A 26,566-nucleotide genomic window follows, 5' to 3' on the forward strand; every position below is an offset into this window, starting at 1 on the left:
CTCGGAAGAAGAAGGACCAAAAGACTCCTCTGTTTCCTCGTATAAGAGGTTAACAGATTTGCTCCTTCAAGAGTTTGGAGATATCCTTTCTCCTGTGGCTCCTCCTTCTCTTCTTTCTTTGTTCTCCACTTCGAAGACTTCATCTTGTGTGAGGATGAAACCGACTATTTCAATGAAGAAGGCACTTAGAGGTTTTGGGGAATGGCTCCTTGCTAAGGAAGAGAAAGGGAAGACTGTTTTCTCTTTCCCTCCGTCTAAACTGACTGGCAGATTAGGATTCTGGTACGAATCAGGGGAACCATTAGGCCTCGCTCTCCCTTCGTCTGCTGACTCGGACTTCTCTTCACTGGTGGATTCCGCTCGTCGATCTGCCCTCCTGTCTGCCAAGACTACGTGGGGGATGAACGAACTTGACCACCTACTGAAGGGAATGTTCCGAGTCCTGGAAGTTTTCAACTTCCTTGACTGGTCTTTAGGAGTTCTGGCTAAGAAGACCCAGACCCCGGATTCCCTGTCTCCTGAAGATCTTAATTGCGTCCTCACTTGCATGGACAAAGCAGTGAGAGACGGCTCGAGTGAAGTCTCTTCACTGTTTGGAGCCGGAGTGATAAAGAAGCGGTCGGTTTACTGTTCGTTTCTCACGAAGGCAGTTTCGCATGCACAAAGGGCCTCACTTCTTTATGCTCAGCTCTCTCCTCTTCTTTTCCCCAAGAAAATCATTCAGGATGTCTCGAGTGCTCTTTCAGCCAAGGCTACTCAGGACATGTTAGCCCAGTCGGCCAGGAAACCTCGCTCTGTCGTTCACTCCTCTGAGGCAGGAGCCCTTTCGAGGAGGACCCACTGCCAGAGTTTCTTCAACCATGAGGATCTAGAGCCTTTTAAGAGAGGTAAAACCTTCTCTAGGTCAATCAGAGGCAAGAAATAGCGATCAAGGACTCCAGACATCAGTGGGTGCCAGACTACTGAAATTTGCCGACGTCTGGGCCCACAAAGGGGCAGACAATTGGTCCCTATCTATTGTCAGCAAAGGATATCTCATTTCCTTCTCGTCAAGGCCACCATTGACGACGACTCCGAGGGAGTTGGTGGCCAGGTACAAGGACCCCATCATGAATCAAGCCCTTTCTCTAGCAGTAGATCTGATGCTAGAGAAGGAGGCTATAGAACTAGTGGAAGATCCCCGCTCTGCGGGTTTTTACAACAGGCTATTCCTAGTTCCGAAGAACTCAGGAGGATGGAGACCGGTTTTGGATGTAAGCGCCCTGAACGTCTTTGTGGAAAAGAGGAAGTTCGCCATGGAGACGACTTCCTCAGTTTTAGCGGCTCTGTGTCCAGGGGACTGGATGGTGTCACTAGACCTTCAGGACGCTTACTTTCATGTGCCAATCCATCCTTCTTCACGGAAGTATCTGCGATTCATGATGGGAGGAAACATCTTCCAATTCAAGGCCTTGTGCTTCGGCCTGTCGACTGCACCCCAAGTTTTCACGGGGTTAATGAAAAACGTGGCGCAGTGGCTACATTTGGAGGGAGTGAGGGTGTCGCTATATCTCGACGACTGGCTAATCAGAGCAGAGTCACAAGAGAGCTGTCTGGAGGACCTTCAAAAGACCCTTACATTGGCAAGTTCTCTGGGACTTCTGGTGAACTTCCAGAAGTCTCAATTAATCCCCAGTCAAGAGCGGATCTATCTGGGGATTCGGATAGTTTCTCTGGCTTTTCGGGCTTTTCCGTCGCCAGAGAGGATAGCTCGTTGCTACGAGAAACTAACGACCTTCCTAGAGAAAGATGCATGCACAGCGAGGGAGTGGATGAGTCTGCTGGGGACACTCTCCTCGTTGGAGCAATTTGTTTCTCTAGGAAGGTTGCATCTCAGGCCTCTACAGTTCTTCCTATACCAGAACTGGAGGCGTCTCTCCTTAGATCTGGAGTTCTCCTTCAAGATCTCAAGGGGAATCAAGAGGGACCTTCGGTGGTGGAACAACCCACTCCGTTTTGTGGAAGGAATGTCTCTTTACATGCCGAACCCCAACCATGTGTTGTTTTCCGACGCGTCGGAAGCAGGTTGGGGAGCGACGCTCGGGACAAGAGAAGTGTCTGGCACCTGGAAGGGGGATCAGGTGTCCTGGCACATCAACAAGAAAGAGTTGATGGCAGTTTGGATGGCATTAAAGCCTCCGAGCCCCATGTCCGAATGCAGTAGTTCAGGTCAATTCGGACAACACCACAGCCTTGGCGTACATCAAAAAACAGGGGGGGACACACTCCTTCTCCCCGTACGAAACAGCAAGGGATCTTCTGCTGTGGTCTCAAGCAAGGAAGATCAGTCTTCTCACCAGATTCATACAGGGAGAAAGGAACGTCAGGGCCGATCTCCTGAGCAGGAAGAATCAACTCCTGCCTTCCGAGTGGACCCTCCACTCAGAAGTATGCCAAGACCTGTGGAGAAGATGGGGCAGGCCTCACATCGACCTCTTTGCAACAGCAAGGAACGCAAGGATAGAACTTTACTGCTCCCCGATCTCAGACCCAGGGGCAGTATCAGTGGATGCGTTTCTCCTAGATTGGACAGGTCTAGATGTCTACGCCTTTCCCCCCTTCAAAGTACTGGGACAAACCATCAAGAATTTTTGCTATCTCGGAGATGACGAATGACGCTAAGTAGCTCCTTTCGTTCTGGCCCGCCCCAAGATTGTTCATAGAGTACTGGAATGGTTGGTGGACTTTCCAGAGCACTTCCACAAAGACAGATTTGCTCAGACAACCCCACTTCGACAGGTATCACAGAAACCTCCCCACTCTCAATCTGACTGCTTTCGACTGTCAAAAGCTTGTCAGAGCGAAGGGGGTTTTGACAAAAGCTGCTAAAGGCTATCGCCTCACCTAGAAGAAACCTTCGACCCTTTAAAAGTCTACCAGTCGAAGTGGGACGTCTTTTCGCCGGTGGTGCAGGAACCAGAAGTTTTCCTCTTTCCAGTTACCTCTGTGACTCAGATCGCAGATTTCCTAGTTTTCCTCAAGAGAAAAATGCGGTTGTTCCGACACGCATACAAACCTTCGGTCCTTTTTACATAGGAAGGTTAGCTAGCGGCAGCTGGATAGGTCGTAAGCTTTCGAACAAGGGGTTCGGTAGTTAACTGCTTGTCCGACAGGCGCGCGGCGACTGGAGGTAAACAAATCACTTTGCTTTCGGCCTGCTGGCGTGTAGACGTGTGTATCATGCTCTCTGCCCGCTTCATCGTCTTGTTTGCTTTTGCATGGTTGTTTTTCTTTTTTCTATTTATCTAGTGAAACTGAATTGTAAAGTACAATCATTTCATCTTTTTTTATTTCCATTGAATTCAAATTGTGAATTAAAGGATCTTGGTTTTCTCCACAACGCCCTCCGATTACCCGAGTGCCGGACTGAGGGCATAAGTGCGGGAATTCATTTTTTTTCCCAGAAATGATCCTCGTATTGTGTATGCTCGGTGCCGAGGGCGGGAAGAGCGCTCGCTCCGAGCTTATATTTTTGGTTGAAATGTGTAGATGAAAATCGTAAGTAAAGTACCCTTTTCATTTATATTTTTTTGTTTTTTTGACCTGTATGCCTCGTTGCCGAGCGAAATGCTCGGCACGAAAACCTTTTTTTTAATTCTGTATGGAAGTGGAATCGCAAGTAACAGTATTCTTTTTTCATTTTCATATATTATTTTGATTGTAGCAATACTCATTTTGATCAGTTTCCGCTCTTACCCGGAAATTGATCTTTTTCCCCTTTTTCCCCCTTTTGTTTGAATGAAGTGAAACGCAAGTGCAGTATTCTTTTTCATTTTCATATTTTATTGAGATTGCATTATTTACTTGGATCAATGTTTCCGCCGCTCGTTACCCGGAATTGATCCTGCCCCCTTTTTATTTTGTATGAATGAATTGCAAGCGCAGTATTTCTTTTTTCATTTTCATATATATTTTGATTGCATCAATTCATTATGGATCAAGGTTTCCATTCATAATCAGGAATGGATCCTTTTACCCTTGCGCTCGGTACCGAGGGCGCAAATGCGCTCGATCCGATCCCTCTTCATTGTGAGTGAATCGTAATGCAAGATTCTTTTTTCATTTTATTCCCTTTTATTATTGATTTGCATCAATATTTATTTTGGTTTCAAGTTCCGCTCAGTCAGGGGATTGATCCTTATGCCCTTTGCATTCGGTGCCGAGGGCACGATTTGCTCTCGGGCTCTATTATTTTTGGGGGTGGGTACATGGGTGCTGAGCTTGGGGGTGGGGAACGAGAATCCCCCCCCGCCCCTCCCCGCTCAGCTCACCATGGCCCTTCCCCTTCGGGGGGGGTAGGTTATCTGGGTTCGTCCCCTTCGCCCGATCCGTCAAGCGTGGGGGGAGGGCGCTCGTTGCCCGATGTACAATTGTATTCGGGTCTTCCGCTCGTTCGGTGTGGCTCACCCCCCCCCCGCGCGAGGGGACTTCCCCCCACTATCACTACTACTGTTATTTCCGTAGGTGCTACTGCCACGAGGGTGGACCTTGGTGAGTATGGGCGTCCTCGTTTGCATTTGGGTCGTGCCTAGTGTCCAGGGGCTGCGTTCTATGTCTGGGCTTGATGCGGTCACCCCTGTAGTGGTGACCACGACAACGATATCGGTACCAGGATGTTGCTGGGCTGCTGCTCCACCTCCTGTGTTTTCAGGTGCTGCCTGTCGTACCTGCCGTTCTGTGCTGACTCTGTCCTGCAGTTGCTGCGCTGTCTGTCCCTGCCGTTGCTGCGCTGGCTGTCCCTGCCCCCCGATACTGTGCTGGCTGTGCCTGCGGTTTCCTGAGATGCCCATACCTGCTGACGTCGTCCCTGTTCGTGGTGGTACTGCCTCATACTTTGGGTCTGTCTGTACAGGTGCGTCCGGCCCTTGTGGGCTTCGGCTACAGCATCCCCGGCTCCGCCCTGGATGGCAGATCTTACGTCTGTCCTGAGGCTGACAAGAAGAGAGGAAGGTGTCGTCGTCGTCATCTTCTTCATCGTCGTCGGCTTGCCGCCTCTTCCCCTTCGACTTCTAAGGCTTTCACAGCCGAGGAAGAGAAGGTTGCCTCCTCCCTCCTAAGAGTCTCCCTCGGGAGCTTCTCGGGTGACCCCGTCTCACCTTGGTGGGATGGGAGGGTTCCTTCCGCTGGTCCTCCTGCTCCTTCGGAGCGGGGGCCCGTCTCTTCTTCCGCAAGAAGAAGACTACGGGACCAGAGGGGTACCGGCTAACACCGGTACTTCCTCGCCTGGTGTCAGTGTTTTCTGCCACTGCATCAGGTCCGTCTCGGCCTCTCGTCGCCGGGAGGTACCGAGTGTACGGTCGCCTACCACGTCCGTGCAGCCAGGAACCGACCTCTGAGCCCGCTCAGCGTCAGGTTTTCACGGCACAGAGCGGTAAGACTGGTGACAGCCGCTCACGCGACTCTCACCAAGACCAGCTCTCGCTCTCCCCGCTGCGACCAGCTGGCTACCCGGGCTGACGTGACGTCCCAACGACCGGCCCACGGGCTGAGGCTGGAAGGTCCCCCCTCCCCCCGTTCGCGGTGCCAGCCACGGCTGGAACCAGCGACGTGACGTGCCGTGGGGACAAGCACCCGTCTCACCGTGACAGTGAGCCTGCGGGTCTCCTGACCGTCGCTCTCAAGCAGAGAGCGATCGGGTAACGGCAACCACACCAGCCTCTTCTGACACTCGAGATCGGGGCCGCTGTTTCTCAGTCCAGCCGTTCTCCCACAGCGAGACGGTTCGACCAGGCCTGCAAGCTCAATCGCCACCGCGTGTTTGACGATCGCTGCAGCCCTCCAACCAGCCTGCTGGTTCTGCCAGCGAGCGAGGAGGGAGCGTCAAGGTCTGCCTCTCCTGTACCTTCAACCTCCTCGGGTTACACTGGGAGGAGGCGAGGTATTGAGGAGTGATCGTGAGGGGTGGCGCCCCTCATGATCCCCACCAAGACGCCCTACGTGCCAGGCACGGTTCTTGTACGGCCAGGACGTATGCCGCAAGTGCTGGAGGAGACCGAAGGGCTGTCGCTGTTCCCCCTTCTTAGGAGGAAGGTTCTCGGAATATGCTCTTGTTCGAAGGGCTTAACGGTCCTACTCTGCAAGATGCTGTGACTTCCAAGATCCAGAGGAACTTTGCCGAGCTTATGGCGCTGATTCGTCAGCACAACGACCTCGGGGAAGGATCGCCCCGCTCCCACCAGCAGATCCACGTCTCGGCTCGAGTCGTTTTGGGGCCCGAGAGGGAACCCAATCGACTGTGGTCTGCCGCGATCGGAGCTTGCTGACTGTGTTGAACCAGGTGTAGTCTCTCGTATCCGGTACAAGAAGGCTCTCTCAGTTCTGGCCGGGGTCGACAAGCTACTTCCACCTCCTCTACTGCGACAGAGGCGTTTCTACGTGTCTTCAGACACCGTATTTGAATACCCCTTCGTCCTCCTGAGGAGGTTTCGACCTCAGAAGGGACATGAGTCGGAGGACGTATCGGCTCTCTCCTGTCAGTGTCGATCAGCCTCACCCAGACGACGTTCACAGTGGCGGCAGACCCTCCTTACCTACAGTATGAGTTCGTAACCTCCTCGGGAAAACGTTTTCCCTCCTTACGATACGTTTTTCCCAGGCTCTGAGAGGGCCGCGATGGCTGCTCCCTTTTCTTCTCCAACTGCTAGTTCCGCTGGGAAGGGAAGGCGAGCCATATCCAATTCCTCCCCCATTCCCTCTCTACTTAGGCTACGAGGGAAAGGGGAGGGATCCTACAGAGATTTCTCTGTAAGCGATCCCATGTTAGGGACTGCGCTACCGGGGGGACCTTCGGTCCCTATCTGATGTAAGCCCCGGTCGTTGAGGAGGGATCCTGCCCTTTCTCGATTTCTAACGGGAATCGAGAGGACCACCAGCCGATATCGTTGAATAACGAATTCGTGGGGTTTTCGCAGAGTGCTTAGAATTCTACGGAATTTCTAGCGCACTCAGAGTGTTCGAGTTTTTTACGATCTCCAAACACTTAGGCGAGACCACGGTCCAAAGTTTGAGCGAGAATCCCCGATAATTGTTACACGATAATCGGGAACCCTCGCTTTATGCTCGAATTCCTGTAATTTCTAGCATTTGGAAGAAGACTGCTGCTGAAAAAGAAGATATCTCACAGTAGGCGATTACCTGGAATAGAGAACGAAACGGACAGAACTTCCAGTTTGGCTTGAACTATCGTCTTCGGTATTCTGTTCACATTGAAGCTTTTCCTTTGGGAAAGACTTCTCCTTCACTCTCTTGACCTAGAGAACGAAGGCTGTCGATCTCCAATCCTTTTCTCATTCCTCGAGGGGAAAAGAATTAGGATGGAGGTCGTTGTACGAACCTACAAATTACTACGTATATTACCCTCGCGACTGATTCTTTTAACAGTTGAATTGTCCGGGTGGCAGGCGCATACCGTAGTTAACTCTAACGGTTTGTGCGCGAGAACGAATTGTATCTTAATTGAACTGCAACTCGGGGTTTTGCCTGCAACCTCCCAGCAGTTATCAGTTTCGATTTTAGATACTTGGTATTGTCACGACAACACCAAATCAGCTTTTTTTTTTTGTATTTACCGAAATCCGTTCGTTTAAATATAATTGCTCGAGCGTATTCTTTATTGCTCGATGGTTCTAGCCGCAAACGCATTCCTTAGTGGAAGGGATTACCTGCAAAACTCGGATGATCGAGTCACCGGAGAGCTACTGCGTATTGAACTGCCTGATAGCAGCTCAGTATCAGCTGGGTCTCCGAGATGCATGGTCGGTTACGTCTCTCTCGGTCCCCTGGTTTGATTGACTACCGAACCGTATCTCGACCCACAATCATGACTTAGGGTCTCTGATTAACGGGGATTCTCGCAATATGAGGACCATCTACTGCTGTGACGCTCGATTTTCATCGCCTTCGACATTGCGAGAATTTTCAAGAGATATCTCTTAGACTCTTTCATCTTTCTGTTTACCGTGCACGGTAACAGAAAGTCTGTATAGTCTCCCGCTGCATCGCAACCGCGATAATGCGAATGATTTTTGCAGACATCTGAGTTTTGTCTTCAAATATCTCGTATTCGCAGGTGTGCAATTATGCATTGTTCGCCCCGAATTAACAGATGTGTCAGAAGACATCGCTTACTCTCTCCTACCTGACAGCTCTACTTCCCAAATGTTCAGCCCCATGAGAAGCAGTTTCTTCAGGCAGTATTTCCCTGTGTCTTCATTACTGAAAAGCGCTCCGCTTTCATTGCAACTACGATCCTCACCGGACAGCAATGAATAACGGTTAGCGTTCTCAGTCTTTTGTAGCACAGGTTCAGAATCTTTAGAATCCTTCTCTCGATTCAGCTGTGAAGACGTAGGCTGTACACCTTCGTCTTCAACGACACATAGTGTTTGTTTTCTCCTTAGCTAAGAGTCAACTATACTATGATATCTTGCCATCAGGGACCTCGGTCTCTAGAAGGCAATTGACTTTTCGCCTGTTGGGCACTTGCCTTAAAAGAATCATCACTCTCGCCGTCTGGCAATCGGTGACGAACAAATTATTTGTTTAGTCCTCTTGGCATAACCCTTTTAAGGCGAAGGTCACGTGACTTGCTCGGGTGCTTGACAACTGCCTCCTACCGAACGCAGTCAGTCGGCAGCTGTCAGAGCGCCCAAGTCAGTTACGAACTTCGCTGTGGACTTAGTTCGGGTTGTTCCATAACAGTCTTTTCTTTTTCTTCGTCCTAATTTGACATTGGCTTGTCACAGAAGGATACCCATACCATCGACACCCACCATTGAGTGTCGGTGTCCTATCCACATACCGAGAAGAAGAACTTCACTGCATGGGGTGGGGATAGGAGAATGTGAAAGACACTTCGCTGCAGACGATAGACCATTATGGGGTACAGGACATCACCGAAGTCGAAAGAGGGATAGGTCATGCGACCATTTCCTTCTTTTCTTCTGAGGTAATTGCATGACTTTTCCCTGCGAAGTCAAGCATCCAGGGGATGGGGATGGGTTCGTGACGCTCGATTTCGTACCGAACTTCGTAGCGAAAGACTCAGAACCCTTCGGTCCCCTGACGATCGGTTAGAGTCCTTCACAATCCCCTCCCTAATGGACTTTCACCGCCTTCGATGCGAAGGAGATGCTGCTTTGTTTCTGTGAAAGCGCGACCGCTTTGCTTTCTGAAGAAACTGACATCCCAGGCTGAGTGTTGAAGACTCTTCGTCAGCACCAGATGACCTAGAAGTACACTCCCTCGAGTTACACAAGAACTTCTTCTCCGTGGCACAGGTACTGAGGCAGGGGTTCTGGTACAACCAGACCACTGGCACCTTCCTACCTTTTGGATATTGCCCACAGGTCCTTGGATCGTTTTCCTTGGGACCCGTGGTGGGCTGCTCAACACGTTGTGTAGCTAACCCAGACCCTAGCATGGCTGAACAGCATCGAGTCCTGGTGTGACTGTAAGAATAGAGTAAGTGAATGAGAGAGTGACTGGCTTCTCTTCCTATCTTTTTCTCCCCTCTACCTGTGGGTAGAGGGGGGGAGAAAATAACGGTCATCACCTTGCTGATAAGGAGAGATGCAGGTGAGCTTACTCGACAGAGCCCCATCCTATCCCTTTCACTAGGGATGGGAGGCGAATATCCACCACTTCCTCCTACAAGGGGGGGGGGTGGGGGGAAGTGGATGCCAAAAACAAGAGACAAAACCTAACTTTAGTTGCCTCTTGCAATAGAACTTGTTCTTGTTTGCTGGTACGAAGAGATACGCTTGCCTCTCTCTTAGTACTTGGTCCAGAGGTCCTACCATTGATCCTGCGGTGCACACCCCGCCGATCAATCGGACAGAGGCTTGGATCCCTCCCTCGCTCTTACGACCAGGGAGGCATTCCAAGGTTGGTGCGAACACCAGTCTGTTCACAAAAAACAGATTCCTCCCACCAAGAATGAGTCTTCCTATTGTAAAAGGACCCGAAGGTTTGTATGCCGTGTCGGAACAAATTACAATTTGTCCAAAATTGCATTTTTCCTAACTATACAAACCTGAGGTCCATTTACACATAGTCCCCACCTCATGCCACTCCTCACTCTGCAGTTTTTTTTGCTTGGGGCCAAAGCAAAAGTGATTGTTTACCTCCCAGTCGCGCGCGCGCGCGCCTGTCGGACAAGCAGTTAACTACCGAACCCCTTGTTCGAAAGCTTACACCTATCCAGCTGCCGCTAGTAACCTTCCTATTGTAAAAGGAACCTCAGTTTGTATAGTTTAAGGAAAAATGCAATTTTGGACAAATTGTCATTTTGGCAGTATCTACCATCAAAGGCTACGAGCATGCTGGCTGCAGTGTTCAGACAGGAACTTAGATCTTTTTCGAATAACAAAAGATCTGCATGAATCTATTGAGATCTTTCGAAACTGCCAAGAAAACTTCAAACGAAGTTTCAAGTTGGAATCTGGACGTGGTTCTTCGGTTTCCTGAGGTCCTCTAGGTTTGAGCCACCCCAGTTTAGCCTCCTTCAAGATCTTACGAGGAAAGCTCTGTTTCTCATGGCTCTGGCATCCGCTAAAAGGGTTAGTGAGATTTCATGCCCTAGAAGGAGGGTAGGTTTGAAAGGAGATTCCGTGATTTGTTCCTTCCTTCCTTCGTTTTTAGCAAAGAATGAGAAACCCCTCAAAAAATCCTTGGCCAAGGCAGCTTTGAGGTTCGTGGATTATCTGCCCTAGTAGGGGAAGAACCCGAAAGAACTCTTTGCCCTCCCCCCCTGTTTAGGAGGTTTAAAATACTACCTCAGAAGAAGAAAAACCCTTAAGGGCATTGAGGACAGACTATGGTGCTCTGTAAAGACCCCCCCCCCCCCCCCCCCAGCAGACATTTGTCGAAAAAATGCGCTGTCTTTCTTCATTAGAAGTCTAGTGAAAGAAGCACATAGATCTTGTGAAGAACATTCAAGCTCCTAAAAGTCAAGGCTCATGAAGTGAGAGCCATTGCCACTTCCTTGGCCTTTATAAGAATATGTCTCTTCAGAATCTGATGAAACTACATTCTGGAGATGTAATTCAGTATTCGCCAACCACTACCTTAAAGACGTCAGTATTACGTATGACGAGTGCTTCGCATTAGGGCCCGTACTTATCAGCGGATTCGTGCTGGGGCAGGGAGCTGGAACATATCCTTAGTAGTTTTTTCCCTTGTTTTTGGTAATTGAGTTCATATGGTTGTATGAAAAATGATGCTGGTAGCATCTTTTTTTCGTTTTCGTAGTACTAATAACTTTAGTTTGGTTAGGTGATCGATTTGGTTTGAAGCTCCCTGCGTTGGTAGTGGACAGGTTCTGTCATGAAGAGGGCGAACCCCCATTGCATATCCGACTTGGATTCTACTAAGTAGCGATATCAAGTCCATTAGTAGACCCAAGAGTCTTTTCAGCTGTAGGTCACACCCTCGCTGTACTCTTATGGCTTATGTAGACTAATAGACAGTACCTATGAAGTCTTCAGCCTAAACAGGTAAGAACAACGGGTTATTGTTATCCTACAACAGGTGTTGTTTACCTTTTCTTTGTTATTTTCTGTCCCTTACCCTCCACCAAGGGTGTCAATCAGCTAAGTATATGTCTGACAGGAAAGTTCATGTACAAAAATGATATTGTTATTTTACAATAAAGTTTTGTACACTTACCTGGCAGACATATACGATTGATGGCCCGCCCAGCCTCCCCTCAGGAGACAGGTGTAAGAGAAAAAATCTGGCAAGAAAGGTACTTTGGTTCTTACACCCGCCACCCAGCGGCGGGTAAGGTAGATCACCTGACCTACCTGTCGCGTTTGCCGAGAGTTTTGAATTCTGTCGTGACGTCAGAGACGTAAGCTAAGTATATGTCTGCCAGGTAAGTATGTACAAAACTTGATTGTAAAATAACAATATCATTTTCCTCCATTGTCCCAGATTTTGAGGGTTTGAACAAGCTCCTAACCTTCAAAGGAACAGCTTACCTAATAGCCCCAAATTGGCCAAACAGGCATTGGTTCATACTACTTCAGCAGTGGACGAAGAGGTCAATTCCATTACCATCCACTGTACTATCCCAGAAAGTAGGAAGGAAAGTCGTTTACACATCCTCCTTTCTAAGCTGAGACCTTCATGTGTGGATTTTTTAAATGTAATCTACCGTGAAAACTACTCACCCAAAAACTACTCACCCAATATTGTACTTAGTGCAAAAACTACGGACATCATCTATCCGGCAATATCAGTCCGTATGGAGAATATGGTTAGTATCCAGAGTCAGAGCTCAATCAAGATTTCTATAGAAACACTAGTGAATTTTTGTATACACCTCTTTGAAGACAAACATCTTGCAGTTACAACAATTATAGCATACAAGGCTGCATTAACAGAACCCTTGCTTTATGGATTTGGGATTGATTCCAACATAGAAGTTGTCACTTCTCTTCTGGGGTCTTTTTCTTTACAGAAACCCGCTCCTGAAAGTCTTCCAATTACTTGGTCCCTGAATAAGGTACTCAAACTTTTATGTACTCAATTCAACGGACCTGACGTAACCACCACGTGCATGCTTCAAAAAGCAATCTTCTTGGTAGCTAATATTAGCATCAGGAGCCTGTATTAGTGAATTGGGCTCTCTTAGACAGGGACGATATATCACATAAATTGCTGATAACCAGTTATTGTTATCCCCTGGGGCATCATTCCTGGCCAAGAATGAGAACCCTTTAAAGAGGAAATCTATTCTTATAAGAAAACTTATTTTAGCAGACAAAACATTATGCCCAGTTCAAGTACCTAAGGATTACCTAGAGGTCACAGCAAATGTTTCAGAAGGTCCAGTTTTCCTACATCCTAGCACAAACAAACCACTCTCTCTACAAGGGCTAAGAATAATTTTAGTGTCCTCATTAAAAAGGCTAACCCACATTCCTTTCCTAGATCACATGATATTAGGAAAGTAAGTACATCATTGGCCTTTTTCAGAAATGTATCATTTGAAGAAGTTTCTGAATTTACTGGGTGGTCATCAGAGTCACTATTCTTAAAACACTATTGCCCAGAGCTGGAACAAATTCGAATGCACTGTGTATCAGTAGGTGGAATGGTTAGTCTTGACCCCATAGGCGCCACAACAGAAAACCAGGGGTCTCCCTAACGGGTGGGTATGTTGACTATTGCTGAGAAAGGTGCGTAATGGTCACAAGCATACCCAGCATAATTAGATAAGTCACCATAGAATTTTATGCTAAAATATATCCTATGTGTTTTCGTTATCTTTTTTACTGAAACTAGTGGCCTAACATTTGACCTGAAATGATTTAATCTTAAAACTTTGAGATATCTGGGATGAAAATTTGTGAGCTTAAGTTTTTCTTCAATTTCTTTGTAATGCTCCTTTGAGGACGAAACAGCGACTACGCTATCAAAAAACAGGTTTTGACATAGGAAGGAAAAACTTATTTTTGGTAGTCGCTGTTGTGTCATCAAAACCCCCCCACGTCCCTGATGAAAAACCATAGGATTTGGGTAAAGGTACATCCTGTGTTGACCACCAGAGTACGTAATGGATTCTTGGTCTTTTGGCCGGCCCTAGCATAAAACAAGATGGCCGATGCACATGCTCAATAGTCACTTCTACAGGTTTTGACATGGGGAAACTGGGTACAGCTTTTGCTGATGACAAGATAAAATGCCTTCTTGTCTTTTGAGTCCATTATACTCTATCACTTATCATAGTGTTTATCATCATGGCATAATACCTGGCTAAAACACCAGGCTAAAAGATATTTCTTTGACATTAGTCTGATCACTGTTGGGCGCTGGCACACACCATGGTGGGTAAATCCTTTGAGGACTCAATAGAGACGACCAAAAATAGGTTTTTCCTACGTCAAAACCTGTTTATTATAAGGTTGATTAGTTTAGGCAATTTTTAAACTAGTTTTTAGGATTCACTTGGCATAATGACAATATGCTGGCTAGGATTTCATGGTTGCTGAGTTGGGAAAAGACTTTGCTGGAGTGCAATTGGGAACAGGAGTCAAACCTCAAGCAACAACAGTACTTGACCAAGCAGACTGTGGCGTTGGGAGAGGTCAACGATTCCAGGCTACACATCTATGGGCAGCTGAAAATATCGATTCAGTAACTAGAAAGGAAAGCAGAGGCTCTCTGCAGAAGGAGCTGCTGACGAAGAGGAAAATGAAAAATTTATGCAGTATTAGGATCAAGGAATTTTCAGTAATAGGATTAAGGAATTAAGTTTAGGGTAAAGTTAAGTTAGGCATCAGAGGATAAGATTAGATTAAGTTGCGTACTGTAAGAGTAGTGTTAATAAGTTAGGTTAAGGAGAATTCAAGAATCTTCTCAAATCTGTTCCCATTAGTATCCTACTCCATTTTTGTAACTTGAAAAGCCACCACAGCATCTTACTGGATGTGTAGTGAAGGAAGTAGCTATTTGGCCCTAATGGATCTCCTAACCCAGTACGAACCTGTCAGACTCCCCTAAACCTGGTAGGAGGTATACTGCTGGTCTATAGGGTCCATAGGGGTCTGCCCCCTGATAGTAACCCCTCAGTTGAACCTGTTGTCTGCAGATTTTCGACGGACATCCATTGAAAAGGATTCCATGAAGTGCACTTGCCCTGACTTCTTATGTTGTGGATCCCACCCAGTGTGAACAAGGCAAGGATCCAGCATGCACAAGAGTCTCTTTTGGAATTCCTAGTGTGAACAGTTATGGATCCTAGTGTAGACTAGTGGTGCCGATGGCAAATTTCAGATTTATCTCGGCTGTTTAAAAGGCATATCCCAGTTTTCCTGCACTAGCAGTTGTCGCCAATCGGTGTCCAGTTCTGAGTGCCCAAGTTCCAAGCACCCAAGTTCTGAGCACCCATGTTCCGAGCTCCGATGCTCCGAGCTCCCAAGAGCTGAGCCCCCATTAGCTTTAGATAACAACTTTGCAATGTTCAGTTATAAGTGCTTCTACCTGTCTGCTCCTGGTGTCAACCTACTGTGTCCAGCAACACTTCCTCCTATGGTTCAACACCTGAATTTTAGATCATGCTTTTGTCCTGTCTGGTGTGCCATTTCCCATTGAACAGGGCCCAAGTCTGCCTCCAGGCAAGATATCTGAGCCAGAGTTGTTAAATTGCTAAAGGAAATTCCCTCTTTTTCTTCCTAGTCACCCAAACTTTGGTCAAGGTTAACTTGGTTTACGTTTTAATGAGCTAGGCAAGTGTCATTTGTCTGCCCTCAGTCTAGGGCCTAGTCAGATTTAGTTCTTTTTGTCTAATTGTTGGAAGACCAATCTTCAGGACTGACAGCAGGAGCAATAGCCAGAGGAGTCATCATTTTTCAGTTGTATCTCTCAGATTTTGGAGTTTTATGTATGTAACTTACCAAGTAGTTACATAGCTATAGTTTCTAAAACCGACGGCAGCTAGAATTTTTGAAATTCGCAGTAGCGCTAGTTTATTTTGGTCAGGTAATACCCCCCGCCCACTATCGGGGGAGTAAGGAACCAACACCGTACGAAAGTCAGTTGTTTCAGCCGGCTGGTACTGTTAACACAGTTTCAGTAGTCAGCGGAATTTTTGGAATTCTTTGCCGTCGCTCATTGTTGGAGTTATTTGGTGAAGTACTCTGAATATTGGTAGCTTTTGTTTTCGGTGATTAGCTATTTAGGAATTGAAATAGTTTTGAGTACTTTTCAACCGAAACAATTCAACTAGTTTTGAACATTGGGTCCTACATAATGTCAGACACTAGTTCATCTGGGATTAGATATTGCAGTAAAGGCTGCAATACTAGGATCACTAAAGTGGGTAATGATCCACATTCAGTTTGCACAGGTTGTAGGGGACAGACTTTTACAGCAGGTCAAACATGTGGGGAGTGTATTAATTGGGATCAAAGAACTTGGAAGATCTTGACTAATTACACGAACAAGTTAGAGAGAGACAAAAAGAGAAAAGCAGCTTCTAGGGCTAAAGCAAAAAAGCTTAGTTAGACAGGAATTGTCTAATGATAATTTGTCTCTTTCAGAACCTTCCTCTCCACCTGTCATTCCCAGTCCTAATCTTGGCTCTCTCGCACCCGTACCTGATGCTATGGCCAATTTAGAGGCAAGAGTCGAACAGAAATTTTTGATCATGCTCCAAGCAATGGAGAAATTAAAAGCGTCCGTGAAAACCCTAATGGACAAGGTAAGTGGTGAAGTGAGTGCAAGTGCAAGTGTTGTGGAGGAGGTGGCTGTTCGGCCCACTGATTCTCCTAGGCAAAGGTCCCTGTCAAACTCCCCAGAACCTGGGAGGAGGCATACTGGTAGCCCAAGGGAGGTCAGTGGGGTCTGCCCACGAGCAGTCGCCCCCTCAGGCGATTCTGCTGACAAATCCCAGATCGCAACAGAGCGCCATTGGAAAGGGTCTGTAAAGGAGTACCGCTGTCGTCTAGTGCTTCCAGCTCCCGGAAGTCCTCTCCCAGGCGCCAGTGGTGTTTCCATGACAAGTCCCGTCCATTGAAAAGGAGGGCTCGTAAGTTGTCTCCCTCTCCAGTCCCCTGTAAAAAGGCCAGCCCTTTCCGAAAAGAACAGCCTTTGTGTAGTTTTTGGGACTCTCCAGAGAGATTCTCTCAGGATACGGCAGGAGAGGGACGTCATAGTGAGAGGATCGCATCCTCTAGTCTAAGTCGTCATCAAGAAAGTCTTCCTCTGGCAGACTTTCAGAGGTGAAGAGTACGGGGAAGAGTAGACTTCTGGAGATGTCTTCAGCACTGGTCCACACCTGTAATGCTGAAGGACAGGTAAGACTTCCATCAGTCTCTCCTGTAATTCACGAGACTCCTGGGAGACAGGTTCAGCGTTCGGAGTATGAGAACCCACCGACTCCCGAGCGCCCATCGGCGCCACAGTTTGCCCGCACGCCAGAGCACCCTTTGGCGCCCGGAACTTCCACGGCGACACTAGAACAACCTTTGGCTCTCGAGCGTCCATTGGCGCCCAGGAATACAGTTGCGACCGAGCGTCCACTAGCTCCTGAGTGTCCACTAGCGCCCAAGAATCCACGAGCACCTGAGCGCCCACTAGTGCCCGAGTGTCCGCTAGCGCCCAAGCGCCCACTAGCGCCCGAGCATCTATAGGTATACATGCAACCAAGTGCACAGAGGGACCAGTACAAAGCGCTCAGACAGTCTATGCCATCAATTTCAGCTTTGGGCTCACCGACAGGACTTCAGGTGATGGCTGCCCCCGATCCTTCTCTGTCAGCCATCCAGAATAAGTTAGACAGCATTTTGGGCTTTATTCAATCTGCAGCGCCCCCTATCCAACCTGTAGAGACTTTATCACCTATTTTTTCAGCCAAAGAAGAAGAGAAAGGAGAAGAGGAGGATAAAGAGTCTTCTCTCACTGCCTACAAAGCCTTGCTTTTTCACTTTGTAGAAAATTTTTCAGATTGATTCTCACCCGTGACCTCCACATCTCCAGTGTCTTCTTACATGAGAGACAACTAGGAAGACTCCAGGAAATTACCGAAACTAGTACTGTCCTTTTCGGCTCAAAAATCTTTGAAGGAAATTAACCTTTGGCTTGAGGATAAGAGGGATCAAGGCAAAGTTAACTTCTGCTTCCCTCCTTCTTGTCTTTCAACGACGAGACATTTGTGTTACGAAACCAGAGAAGCTCTCTCTTTGGGTGTGTCTGCCTCCGCCCAGGGAGACTTCTCCGTGCTTATTGACTTGGCGAGAAGATCGGCTTTCAACTCGGCCAAGATAATGTTTACGGTCAGAATTTTACCAATTAATAATATCTTTAGGGTATTTGAAGTTTTTAGTTTCCTGGACTGGACAGTAGGAGCCTTGGGATGGAAACTCAAGAGCTATTCAATGTTGAATGAGGAAGCTTTTACAGACATTTCGGGAGCGATCTCCTCTTTAGATGAGGGGATTAGAGACGGTTCCGCGGAACGAGCCTCTCTCTTCATGTTAGGTATCCTAAAGAAGAGAGAACTATGGTGTTCTTTTACATCCAAGGGAGTATCTCGTACTCAAAAGTCTGCCTTGTTTATTTGCCCTTGGATAAGAAGCACCTGTTTCCAGAAGAGACAGTAGTGCTAGTTGCCTCCGAATTGCAGAAGAAAGCAACACAGGATCTTCTCTCGCAATCCACTAAACAGTCTAGAGAAAATATCTCTATTGTACGCCCCTTGACAGCCAGCTGAGGACAACCCTTTCGGGGCAGGGGATTTGTTAGATATTTCCTAAGATCTAGGGGGCAGAGCACGTTTCACCCTTAAATCTATTAAAAAGTCCTCAACCAACCCCTCGACCAAGAAGTAGTGTATCAGTCCTTCGTGCACCAGTAGGAGCAAGGCTCCATCAATTTTGGGAAGATGGGAAGAAAGAGGGGTGGAACCTTGGTGTGTAAAGGTTTTAAGAGAAGGATATGATATTCCGTTCAAGAGAAAGCCACCATTATCAGGCTCTCCGATAGCTTTGACAGCTCTCAGAAAATTCAAAGAAGTTCATCGCCCTTTCGGGAGAGGTTTCGTCCCTCTTGCAAAAGAAAGCAATAGAGTTAGTAGAAAAGCCACTAACCCCAGGTTTTTACAATCATCTGTTCGTTGTTCCCAAGTCACTGGGTGATGGAGACCCGCATTGGACGTAAGCACTCTGAACCTTTATCTGCAGAAGACAAAGTTCAAGATGGAGACAAATCAGTCTGTTCTTTCATCAATCTGTCAAGGGGATTGGATGATCTCCATCGATATGGAGGACGCATATTTTCACATCCCAATACACCAAAACTCAAAGAGGTTTCTGTGTTTTGTCTTCATGGACAAAATATACCAGTTCAGAGCGCTGTGTTTCGGGCTTTCGACTGCACCACAAGTGTTCACTCGAGTGCTAGTTCCCATTGCAAAATGGTTACATCTAGTTCGAGGATATCCCTTTACTTGGACGATTGTCTTCTCCGGTCACAAACAAAGGAGAGGTGCGCGGAGGACCTTCAGAAAACCCTGACTTTAGCTCAGGATCTAGTCTGTTTAGTGGATTGTGAGAGAAGATCCTGTGTTGCTTTCTTCTGCAATTCGGAGGCAACTAGCACTACTGTCTCTTCTGGAAACAGGTGCTTCTTATCCAAGGGCAAATAAACAAGGCAGACTTTTGAGTACGAGATACTCCCTTGGATGTAAAAGAACACCATAGTTCTCTCTTCTTTAGGATACCTAACATGAAGAGAGAGGCTCGTTCCGCGGAACCGTCTCTAATCCCCTCATCTAAAGAGGAGATCGCTCCCGAAATGTCTGTAAAAGCTTCCTCATTCAACATTGAATAGCTCTTGAGTTTCCATCCCAAGGCTCCTACTGTCCAGTCCAGGAAACTAAAAACTTCAAATACCCTAAAGATATTCTTAATTGGTCTAATTCTGATGAGCTTGTTCAGAACCTTCATGAGAAGATTCACCGGAGGAAAAAGGTAAACCTTGTTCCATTGATACCAATCTATAGCCAACGCGTCCGTGGCGTAGGCCAGAGGGTCCAGGTTGGGGGCCACATAACAAGGGAGTTTGTGGTTCAATTCCGTGGCGAAGAGATCCACCTGGAGCCCCGGTACTAGCCGACATACCCAACTGAATGACTCCTTGTCCAGAGACCATTCGGACTCCAGTGGGACTGAGCGTGATAGCGCATCCGCCACCACGTTCCTTATTCCTGCAAGGTGAGTGGCTGATAGGTGCCACTTGTTCTTGCCTGCTAGTGAAGAGATGGCTATCATGACATGGTTCACGTGGCTTGATTTGGAACCTCCCCTATTGATGCAGTGTACTACCACTGCACTGTCGAGCACCAGCTTGATATGAGATTTCTTGGCTGGGCGAATAGTCTTCAGGGTGAGGAACACCGCCATGGCTTCCAGGACATTGATATGAATCTAGCAGAATTGAAGGGACCAAGTACCCTGTACCTTCTTGTACTGCGAGTATCCTCCCCAACCTGTTAGTGATGCATCTTTGTGGATTACTAAGGCCGGCGGAGGAAATTGTAGTGGAATTGTCTTTGACAGGCTCTTGACCTCTGCCCAGGGACGGAGACGTTTCCGTAAGATTGCCGGAATCGGAGCTAACCTGTCCCGGAACCTTTTGTTCGCTTTTGAATGCCAAACCCGATTTATATCTTTCAGTTTGGCTTTCAATAGGACGTCCGTCACTGAAGCAAATTGGAGAGAACCTAAGATCCTTTCTTGGTTTCTCAGGGACGTCTGTTTGCATTTCAGAAATTGTCTGGTTGCCTTGGCTATTTCTTTCCTTTTCAACGGCGGGATTGATAGAGTATGCGAATCCAAGTTCCAATGAATTCCCAGCCACTGGAAACGGGATGCCGGGGTTAGCCGGGACTTTGTCCTGTTTATCTTGAATCCTAGGTATTCGAGAAAACGGATGACCGTGGTGGTTGCTTTGTGACAATCTTCGATGCTTGATGCCCACACGAGCCAATCGTCCAGATAGGCTACTACCATAATACCCTGAAACCTTAGTTCCTGGACTACCGTATCCGCCAACTTTGTAAATATCCTGGGGGCTATGTTGAGCCCGAAGGGCATTACCTTGAAGGAGTAGGCTTGGTTCCCTAACTTGAAGCCTAGGAACGGGCGGAAGTGTCTTGCTATCGGGACATGATAGTAGGCATCTGTAAGATCTATAGAGGTGGTGACGGCCCCATGGGGAAGTAAGGTCCGCATCTGTGAAATGGTCAGCATCTTGAACTTGTCGCAAAGAATGAATAAGTTTAGACGGGACAAGTCTAAGATTACTCTTCTTTTGTCTGAGTCTTTCTTTGGCACGCTGAACAAGCGACCTTGGAATTTTAAATGTTTGACTCTTGACACTGCTCCTTTTTGAAGGAGATCGCGGGAATACTCTATCAACTCCGCTGTTGGTTCTTGATAGAAGGTGTTAGGTGGAGGTGGACCCTTGATCCAACTCCAGCCCAGACCTTTGGACACGATACTTTGTGCCCAATTGCTGAACCTCCAACGGTGGCAAAAGAGGTACAGCCTCCCCCCTACCTGGGAGTTCTCATTGGGTTGCTGATGGACGGCCTCCACGCCCTCTGCGTGGACCTCTGCCTCTGCTGGTAGCCCTTCCGCCGCCTTGTTGACGAAAGGCGCCTCTAGCTCTGCTGCCCCTACCGAACCTATTGAATGCCTGAAATGCCTGGTTTTCAAAGGGGTCGGGTTAAAGGCTGGCGAAACAACAAAGGAAGTCGACGCCTGCGGCTGTTGTGGCTGTGTCAACAGCGCAAACTGCTGTTGGGGTTGGCTCTTAGAGGTAGAGGGTTGGGGAACCGGTACTGCCTGAACCAAAGCTTGTTGCTGGGGTGCCTGGAAGGGCTGGAACTTCCTAGGCTTTTTCTTTCCTTTGGGATTCGATGTGGAAGACTCCGATTTTCTTTTGGAGACTAGTCCCCACCGAACCCATAGGCTTTGGTTCAACCTAGCAGCCTCATGTTGCACCTCGTTGACCGCTGAGGCTGGGAAGAGATCCGCTCCCCATATAGAAGAGGCCCGGAGTTTGTTGGGTTCGTGCCTGATCGTGGATTCTGCTAGGACATGCTTCCTGCAGTTCCTCCTAGCCACAAAAAAATCATATAAGTCACATTGCATACTCAGCAATTGTGCCTTAGCAATGATCTTGAACAACGGTTCTCGTGAATAGACATGAGCCGCTGCTTCTGTCATGACTAGAACGTTGAGGGACCTTGCAAGCCGTGTCCTAGCGTCGAATTCCGTCTGGATGAGCCCATTAGACAGCCTGGGTAGTCTCTCACTAAATAGAGAGATGGCACAGTCAGGTTTAAGTTTGCCAACTGAGAAGGTGGCTGGGAGGTCTACCCATAGGTCATCTGTTCCGGGAAGTAGCAGAGATGTTGATTCCGTCTCCCGGAGCTGTGGTATAGGCTCATCTCTCATTGCAGCTTGCAGAGTGAGTTCTGCCACTTTAGATGTGAACGGGATTGGGGTGTCCACGTCCACAGTGAAAATTGTGAAGGGACTCCTGAAGGCCGTGACCTTAGTGTTAACACACTGCCATTCATTGAGGTTACGGATCCAAGCCTGTTGAGCTTGGTCCCGAGAGAGGATGACCGTCTCTTTCGGGACTTTGTCCTCCCTGATCTAAGCAGATTCCGTAAGACGGACATAGCTTATGAAAGGAGCCTGCAACCCTGGTGGGTAGAACTCGAAGTATCAATCCTTCAAGTTCCGCACCCCTCAATCGTGAGCATGCCGTTTACGAAAGGTGCATAGTTAGCCACCCTCCAAGGGTTGCTTGGGTGGAAGGGAGGGAGAGTGGAGGAGTCCGGCATAACCTGGCCTTGGGCTACTTGGCCGGCTTGTTGAAGCCCCGACGCTACGCCTTGCTGGAGACCTGCAACTATGGTCTCCTGTGTAACCAGCCTTTCCAGGATTTCTTGAAACTTGGTATTGACCAAGTTTCCAACCATGTTCCCCATTTGTTGCATCATATTGGATGCAAATTCTTCCTGGTCGAAGGAGGGGGGCTCTGCCCTCTCCTTGAATACCTTCGGTATCGCACCTTTAGAGGTGGATGCCACAGGGTCCGAGGAGGAAGAGTGGGTTCTCTCCTTGGAAGACTTGGTCTTCGAGCCCTTGGAGAGAGACCCATGTTTGGGTTTGTCCGCTCCGGGATGGTGAGCCAGAGTTTTATAGACTTGGCTGGTTTTTTATTTTCTAGGAAGGGGCTTTGGCAGCAATTTAGTCACGCTTGCCCTTGACTTTAGGGATCGCCGAGAGGGATTTCGACCTAGATGATGGAAATCCCCCGGAGAATCCCTGGAAGGAAGTAGAAGAGGAAGGGGAAGAAGGTCTAGACGTGCCCAAGGGGAGGCCTTGAGCACCTACAGAGCTAGCCTCACTAACATCCTTACCGTTGCCCATGCCGTCCACTGTCATGGGCTCGACATCCAGATCAAGTGGTGCGACCTCATGCGCCGAAGCCTCCTCTGAGTGTTGGGACACCGCGTCTTAGATAGATGCTATGATGGGAGCTGTTACTTCGGGGTCTGCGTAGCCGGTGCTCTTCCCCCCGGGGAAGATCAAAGTGGCCATCTCTTGGGAGAGGATGTATGGCCTTGCCTTGCCTACATTCCGCCCGAAGCCGCCCACCCATACCTTGAGGGTGGAAAGAGCAGCATCCCGAACAGACTGGGCTCCCTGTAAGAGAAGGTTGGTGTTAAACTTAAACTTATCTCTTATTACTATCGCTTAACGTAGGAGGTATATGTTTGACATATATATTACAATGGTCCACCCTGTATCTCTATGTACACGCCGGAGAGTCACTTACATCAGAGGAGACTCGTTCCACGAGATCGTAGCAGGTGAAACAGTTCTCGTGATGCCACACTACTAAACCTTCTAGTTGGACTGCGCAGGTGGCGTGGGTCCGGCAGACGTCATGCCCACAGGGATCCTGAAGGACGGCGTTGTAGCCGGTCTCCATACAATGGGTGGCCTGTAAATGAAATGATACATGAGTACCATTGTTAACCATCCGGACAATGTCCGTGGTTGATATGTCATATATAACACCGGAGTGGTCCAGTGTTGTAGAATTATTCCTGACTCGGCCGTCTCTTGCCATGCACCATGCTGGGGAATCCGGTAGAGCTAGTAGCAAGTAGTTAACTGTGTTTCCGGTGACACCGGAGAACAGAAAACTACTGAAGCGGGGTAGCTACTATTGTCATACACCAGAGAGGAGTAGTCCAAGCAGGTACCGGGTGTCGAGATGGGAGAGATCGGGTGAGGCGGCAGAGCTTGGTGACTCCGCCATAACACTTAAACTAAAAGGGAGGGGTAGCTCCCGGAGAAGCACATTGGCTTCTAGCAAAACTAAGACAGATACAAAGAAAAATATAAGGTGATAAATGAAATAATGTAAGCCCGTCGGAGGCCGGAGCCTCTGCATAGGCATCACCCTCAAGGAATCCGGCTATGCCGGAATCCTAATTCCGCCAGAGCGGGTGGGAGGGAGTGACTGAGGGCAAGGGTATCGCCCAGAGAGCCGAGGGAAGTCGAGCTCACCCGAACCTGGTGGTCTGGCCGAGGCTGGGTAGAGCCGAGCTCCTCCCTTACTCTGAGATGAGAATGGCTGGGTAGCGCCACCCGAACACCGTGGGTCCCCGTGGGGGTCTCCCTCCACCCCCGAGTGGGAACTCGGATCGATTGTCAGCGACAACGTGAGCGAGATATCACCCCACCTGGGTGGGAGATGGTGGGTGGGGGAGGGAGAGGTGCGGTAGCGTGGTGGCTACTACGTGATCGCCTGGACTTCTCACGGTTGGGTGCGGGCACCCATGAGGTGAAGAAGGCCAGGCGAAGGGAAGGCTTATAGGCCAACCGAAGCCAACTCATAAGATAAAATAAAATGAAATCTAAAGTATACACGGGGGGAAAGGAAATAGAATGAGATGAAGAGAAAGAGGAACGTCCTGGAGGGACTAGGTATGACCAACCGGTAAGGGTGGTCAAGACCCGGAAACTCCGAGCAGCTGGCCTAGAGTCGTGACGAATAAACGCGGGACAGGCAGCCAGGGTAGGCTAGGACTAAAAGTAGGACTAGCATAGTCTCACAAAGCGTAACAAGGTAACCTAACCAACAGGAACATGCATGCATGAAAACTGGATCGGTAGGCTTCCGAAAGGCTACGATACGGGAACACGTGCTCGGTAGAATCCCCCGTGTAGAGACACAATCGTTAATAATGCATCACCAATAATAATAGAAATTAATGACATAACAATACTGCTATAATAATTCGAGCTCACTAGGTATGGGAGACCACGTGAGACACGAAAGGAGGAGACACAAAGGAGCACGCTGCTATGGCGGCTCGGGGCCGACGCCGCGTGGGACATCGACTCATAAAAACCTAAATAATTCGGTTAAACATGCCAAAGGCAGCCCCTAAAAAGTGTCAACTATAATAGCAGTACTTAACTTGGATGCAGAAGCAGATTGACGATCCATGGTGAAATAAAATTCCAAAAAAGCGAGAAACACAACACAGCAAAATAAAACGCGTGTGCAGCGTAGTAGTGCTATCAAAGGAATGGCGTCAGAGGCGCTAGCTACACGGTAGCAGGTAGTGAGCCTTAGGTCGGCTCCTCTCTTTTTGAGGTTTTTTGATGTAGGGAGAGGCTAATTGGAAAAGGACCCGTGGTAGTGGTTTCACTCGCCCCAGAAACCATACCAACACCTTATAACAAAGGTGAGTGAGCCAGAATATTCTGGCATTTCCAATTTAGCGGTTCTCTGGTATTATAACAATATTTTACCTTAGAAATAGTGCTAAAGAAACCTATTTCACGGAGCGACACGGCCAAGCCCAGAAAATACATTTTTATGTTACCTTTTGGGACTAGAGTCAGACATTATATTGAAGTTCTCTAGCAGTTACTCTTGTTCAGTTATTTATTTTAGAACTGTGTGCAGTCTGCTGTGGAAGAAGGATCAAAAGTATATTTTCCTTAGAAATAAATTTTTTTACTTGATTGGAAGCCTTGCATCTTAGTACGTACATGTAGTTTCTCTTATGTTTACATTTTTTCCCTCAAAATTTGTAACTTTTCTTTTTTTATTGTATTCTGCTGTAATCACCTGAAGAGGAAAGCAGCTGGTCTCAAAATTTTAGTGAATTTTAATGTTTTTCATATGTTTCCAAAGTACAACAGAATTTTAATTTACTCTTACAGCATGGTAAGTGGGCTTATTATATTTATTTATTTTCCTGTGTTATATATTTACAGCCATGCCTGGTTTGGAATAAACATAGGTGCTCAAGATTGGACAGAGGAATGGATTAGTGAAGGATTTGCTACCTATATGGAAGATCTCATTTTTACTGAAGCATATTTGGAATATCAGAAGGGCCTGTTTTCAGATTTATGTGGCAGAAATACTGCGTCTTCTACGGTAATAAATACTAAAACCCTTGAATTGGTTTGTATCAGGCTGTTTGATAAGCATGTCGTTTGTAGTAGAAATTATGACGCTGTTTTCAGAAATATGTCAAAGTTCCCAGGCTGATTTTGTAGTGTAGGAATAATTTTGTGGTCAGAAGTAATTCATTACTGGTGCATTGATTTTTTACCCAGCATTTACTGAATTGTGGTTTGTAGTCATGCACTCCACAAATACTGTTGTTGTTGTCTGCTCTTGAAGTTGGATTAAAAGGCTGGAATTGTCACAGCTGACCATGGGATGAATCATTTGTCTGCCTGAGAGATATTTCTTTTGATGACTGTCTTGCTCATAAGAAAGTTTAAAGTTATAGTGGTAATGCTCTTGTTGATGTTTTGAAAACTAAGAATCTTGGCCAGTTATGGTTGCTGAAAAGGGAGCCAAAATACATTGTGGTTTGGGCAGCCATCTATTTTTTCTTTTCCATTTCTATTTTCATTAGTTTCTAGAGTCTTATATATGACTTCATTATACAGAAGAGAGG

General features: G+C 47.6%; 1 protein-coding gene across 1 annotated transcript in view; it reads left to right on the forward strand.

Moving 5' to 3' along the window:
- LOC135204014 (aminopeptidase O-like) overlaps positions 1-26,566 on the forward strand; it is a 130,588-nt gene that overhangs the window by 8,476 nt on the left and 95,546 nt on the right. Inside the window, exon 3 of the mRNA XM_064233943.1 lies at positions 25,869-26,034. Coding sequence (XP_064090013.1) covers positions 25,869-26,034 — 166 coding nt within the window. The remainder of the gene's footprint in view (positions 1-25,868; positions 26,035-26,566) is intronic.

Source organism: Macrobrachium nipponense, chromosome 44, assembly GCF_015104395.2.
Source record: "Macrobrachium nipponense isolate FS-2020 chromosome 44, ASM1510439v2, whole genome shotgun sequence".
NCBI classification, from domain to species: domain Eukaryota; kingdom Metazoa; phylum Arthropoda; class Malacostraca; order Decapoda; family Palaemonidae; genus Macrobrachium; species Macrobrachium nipponense.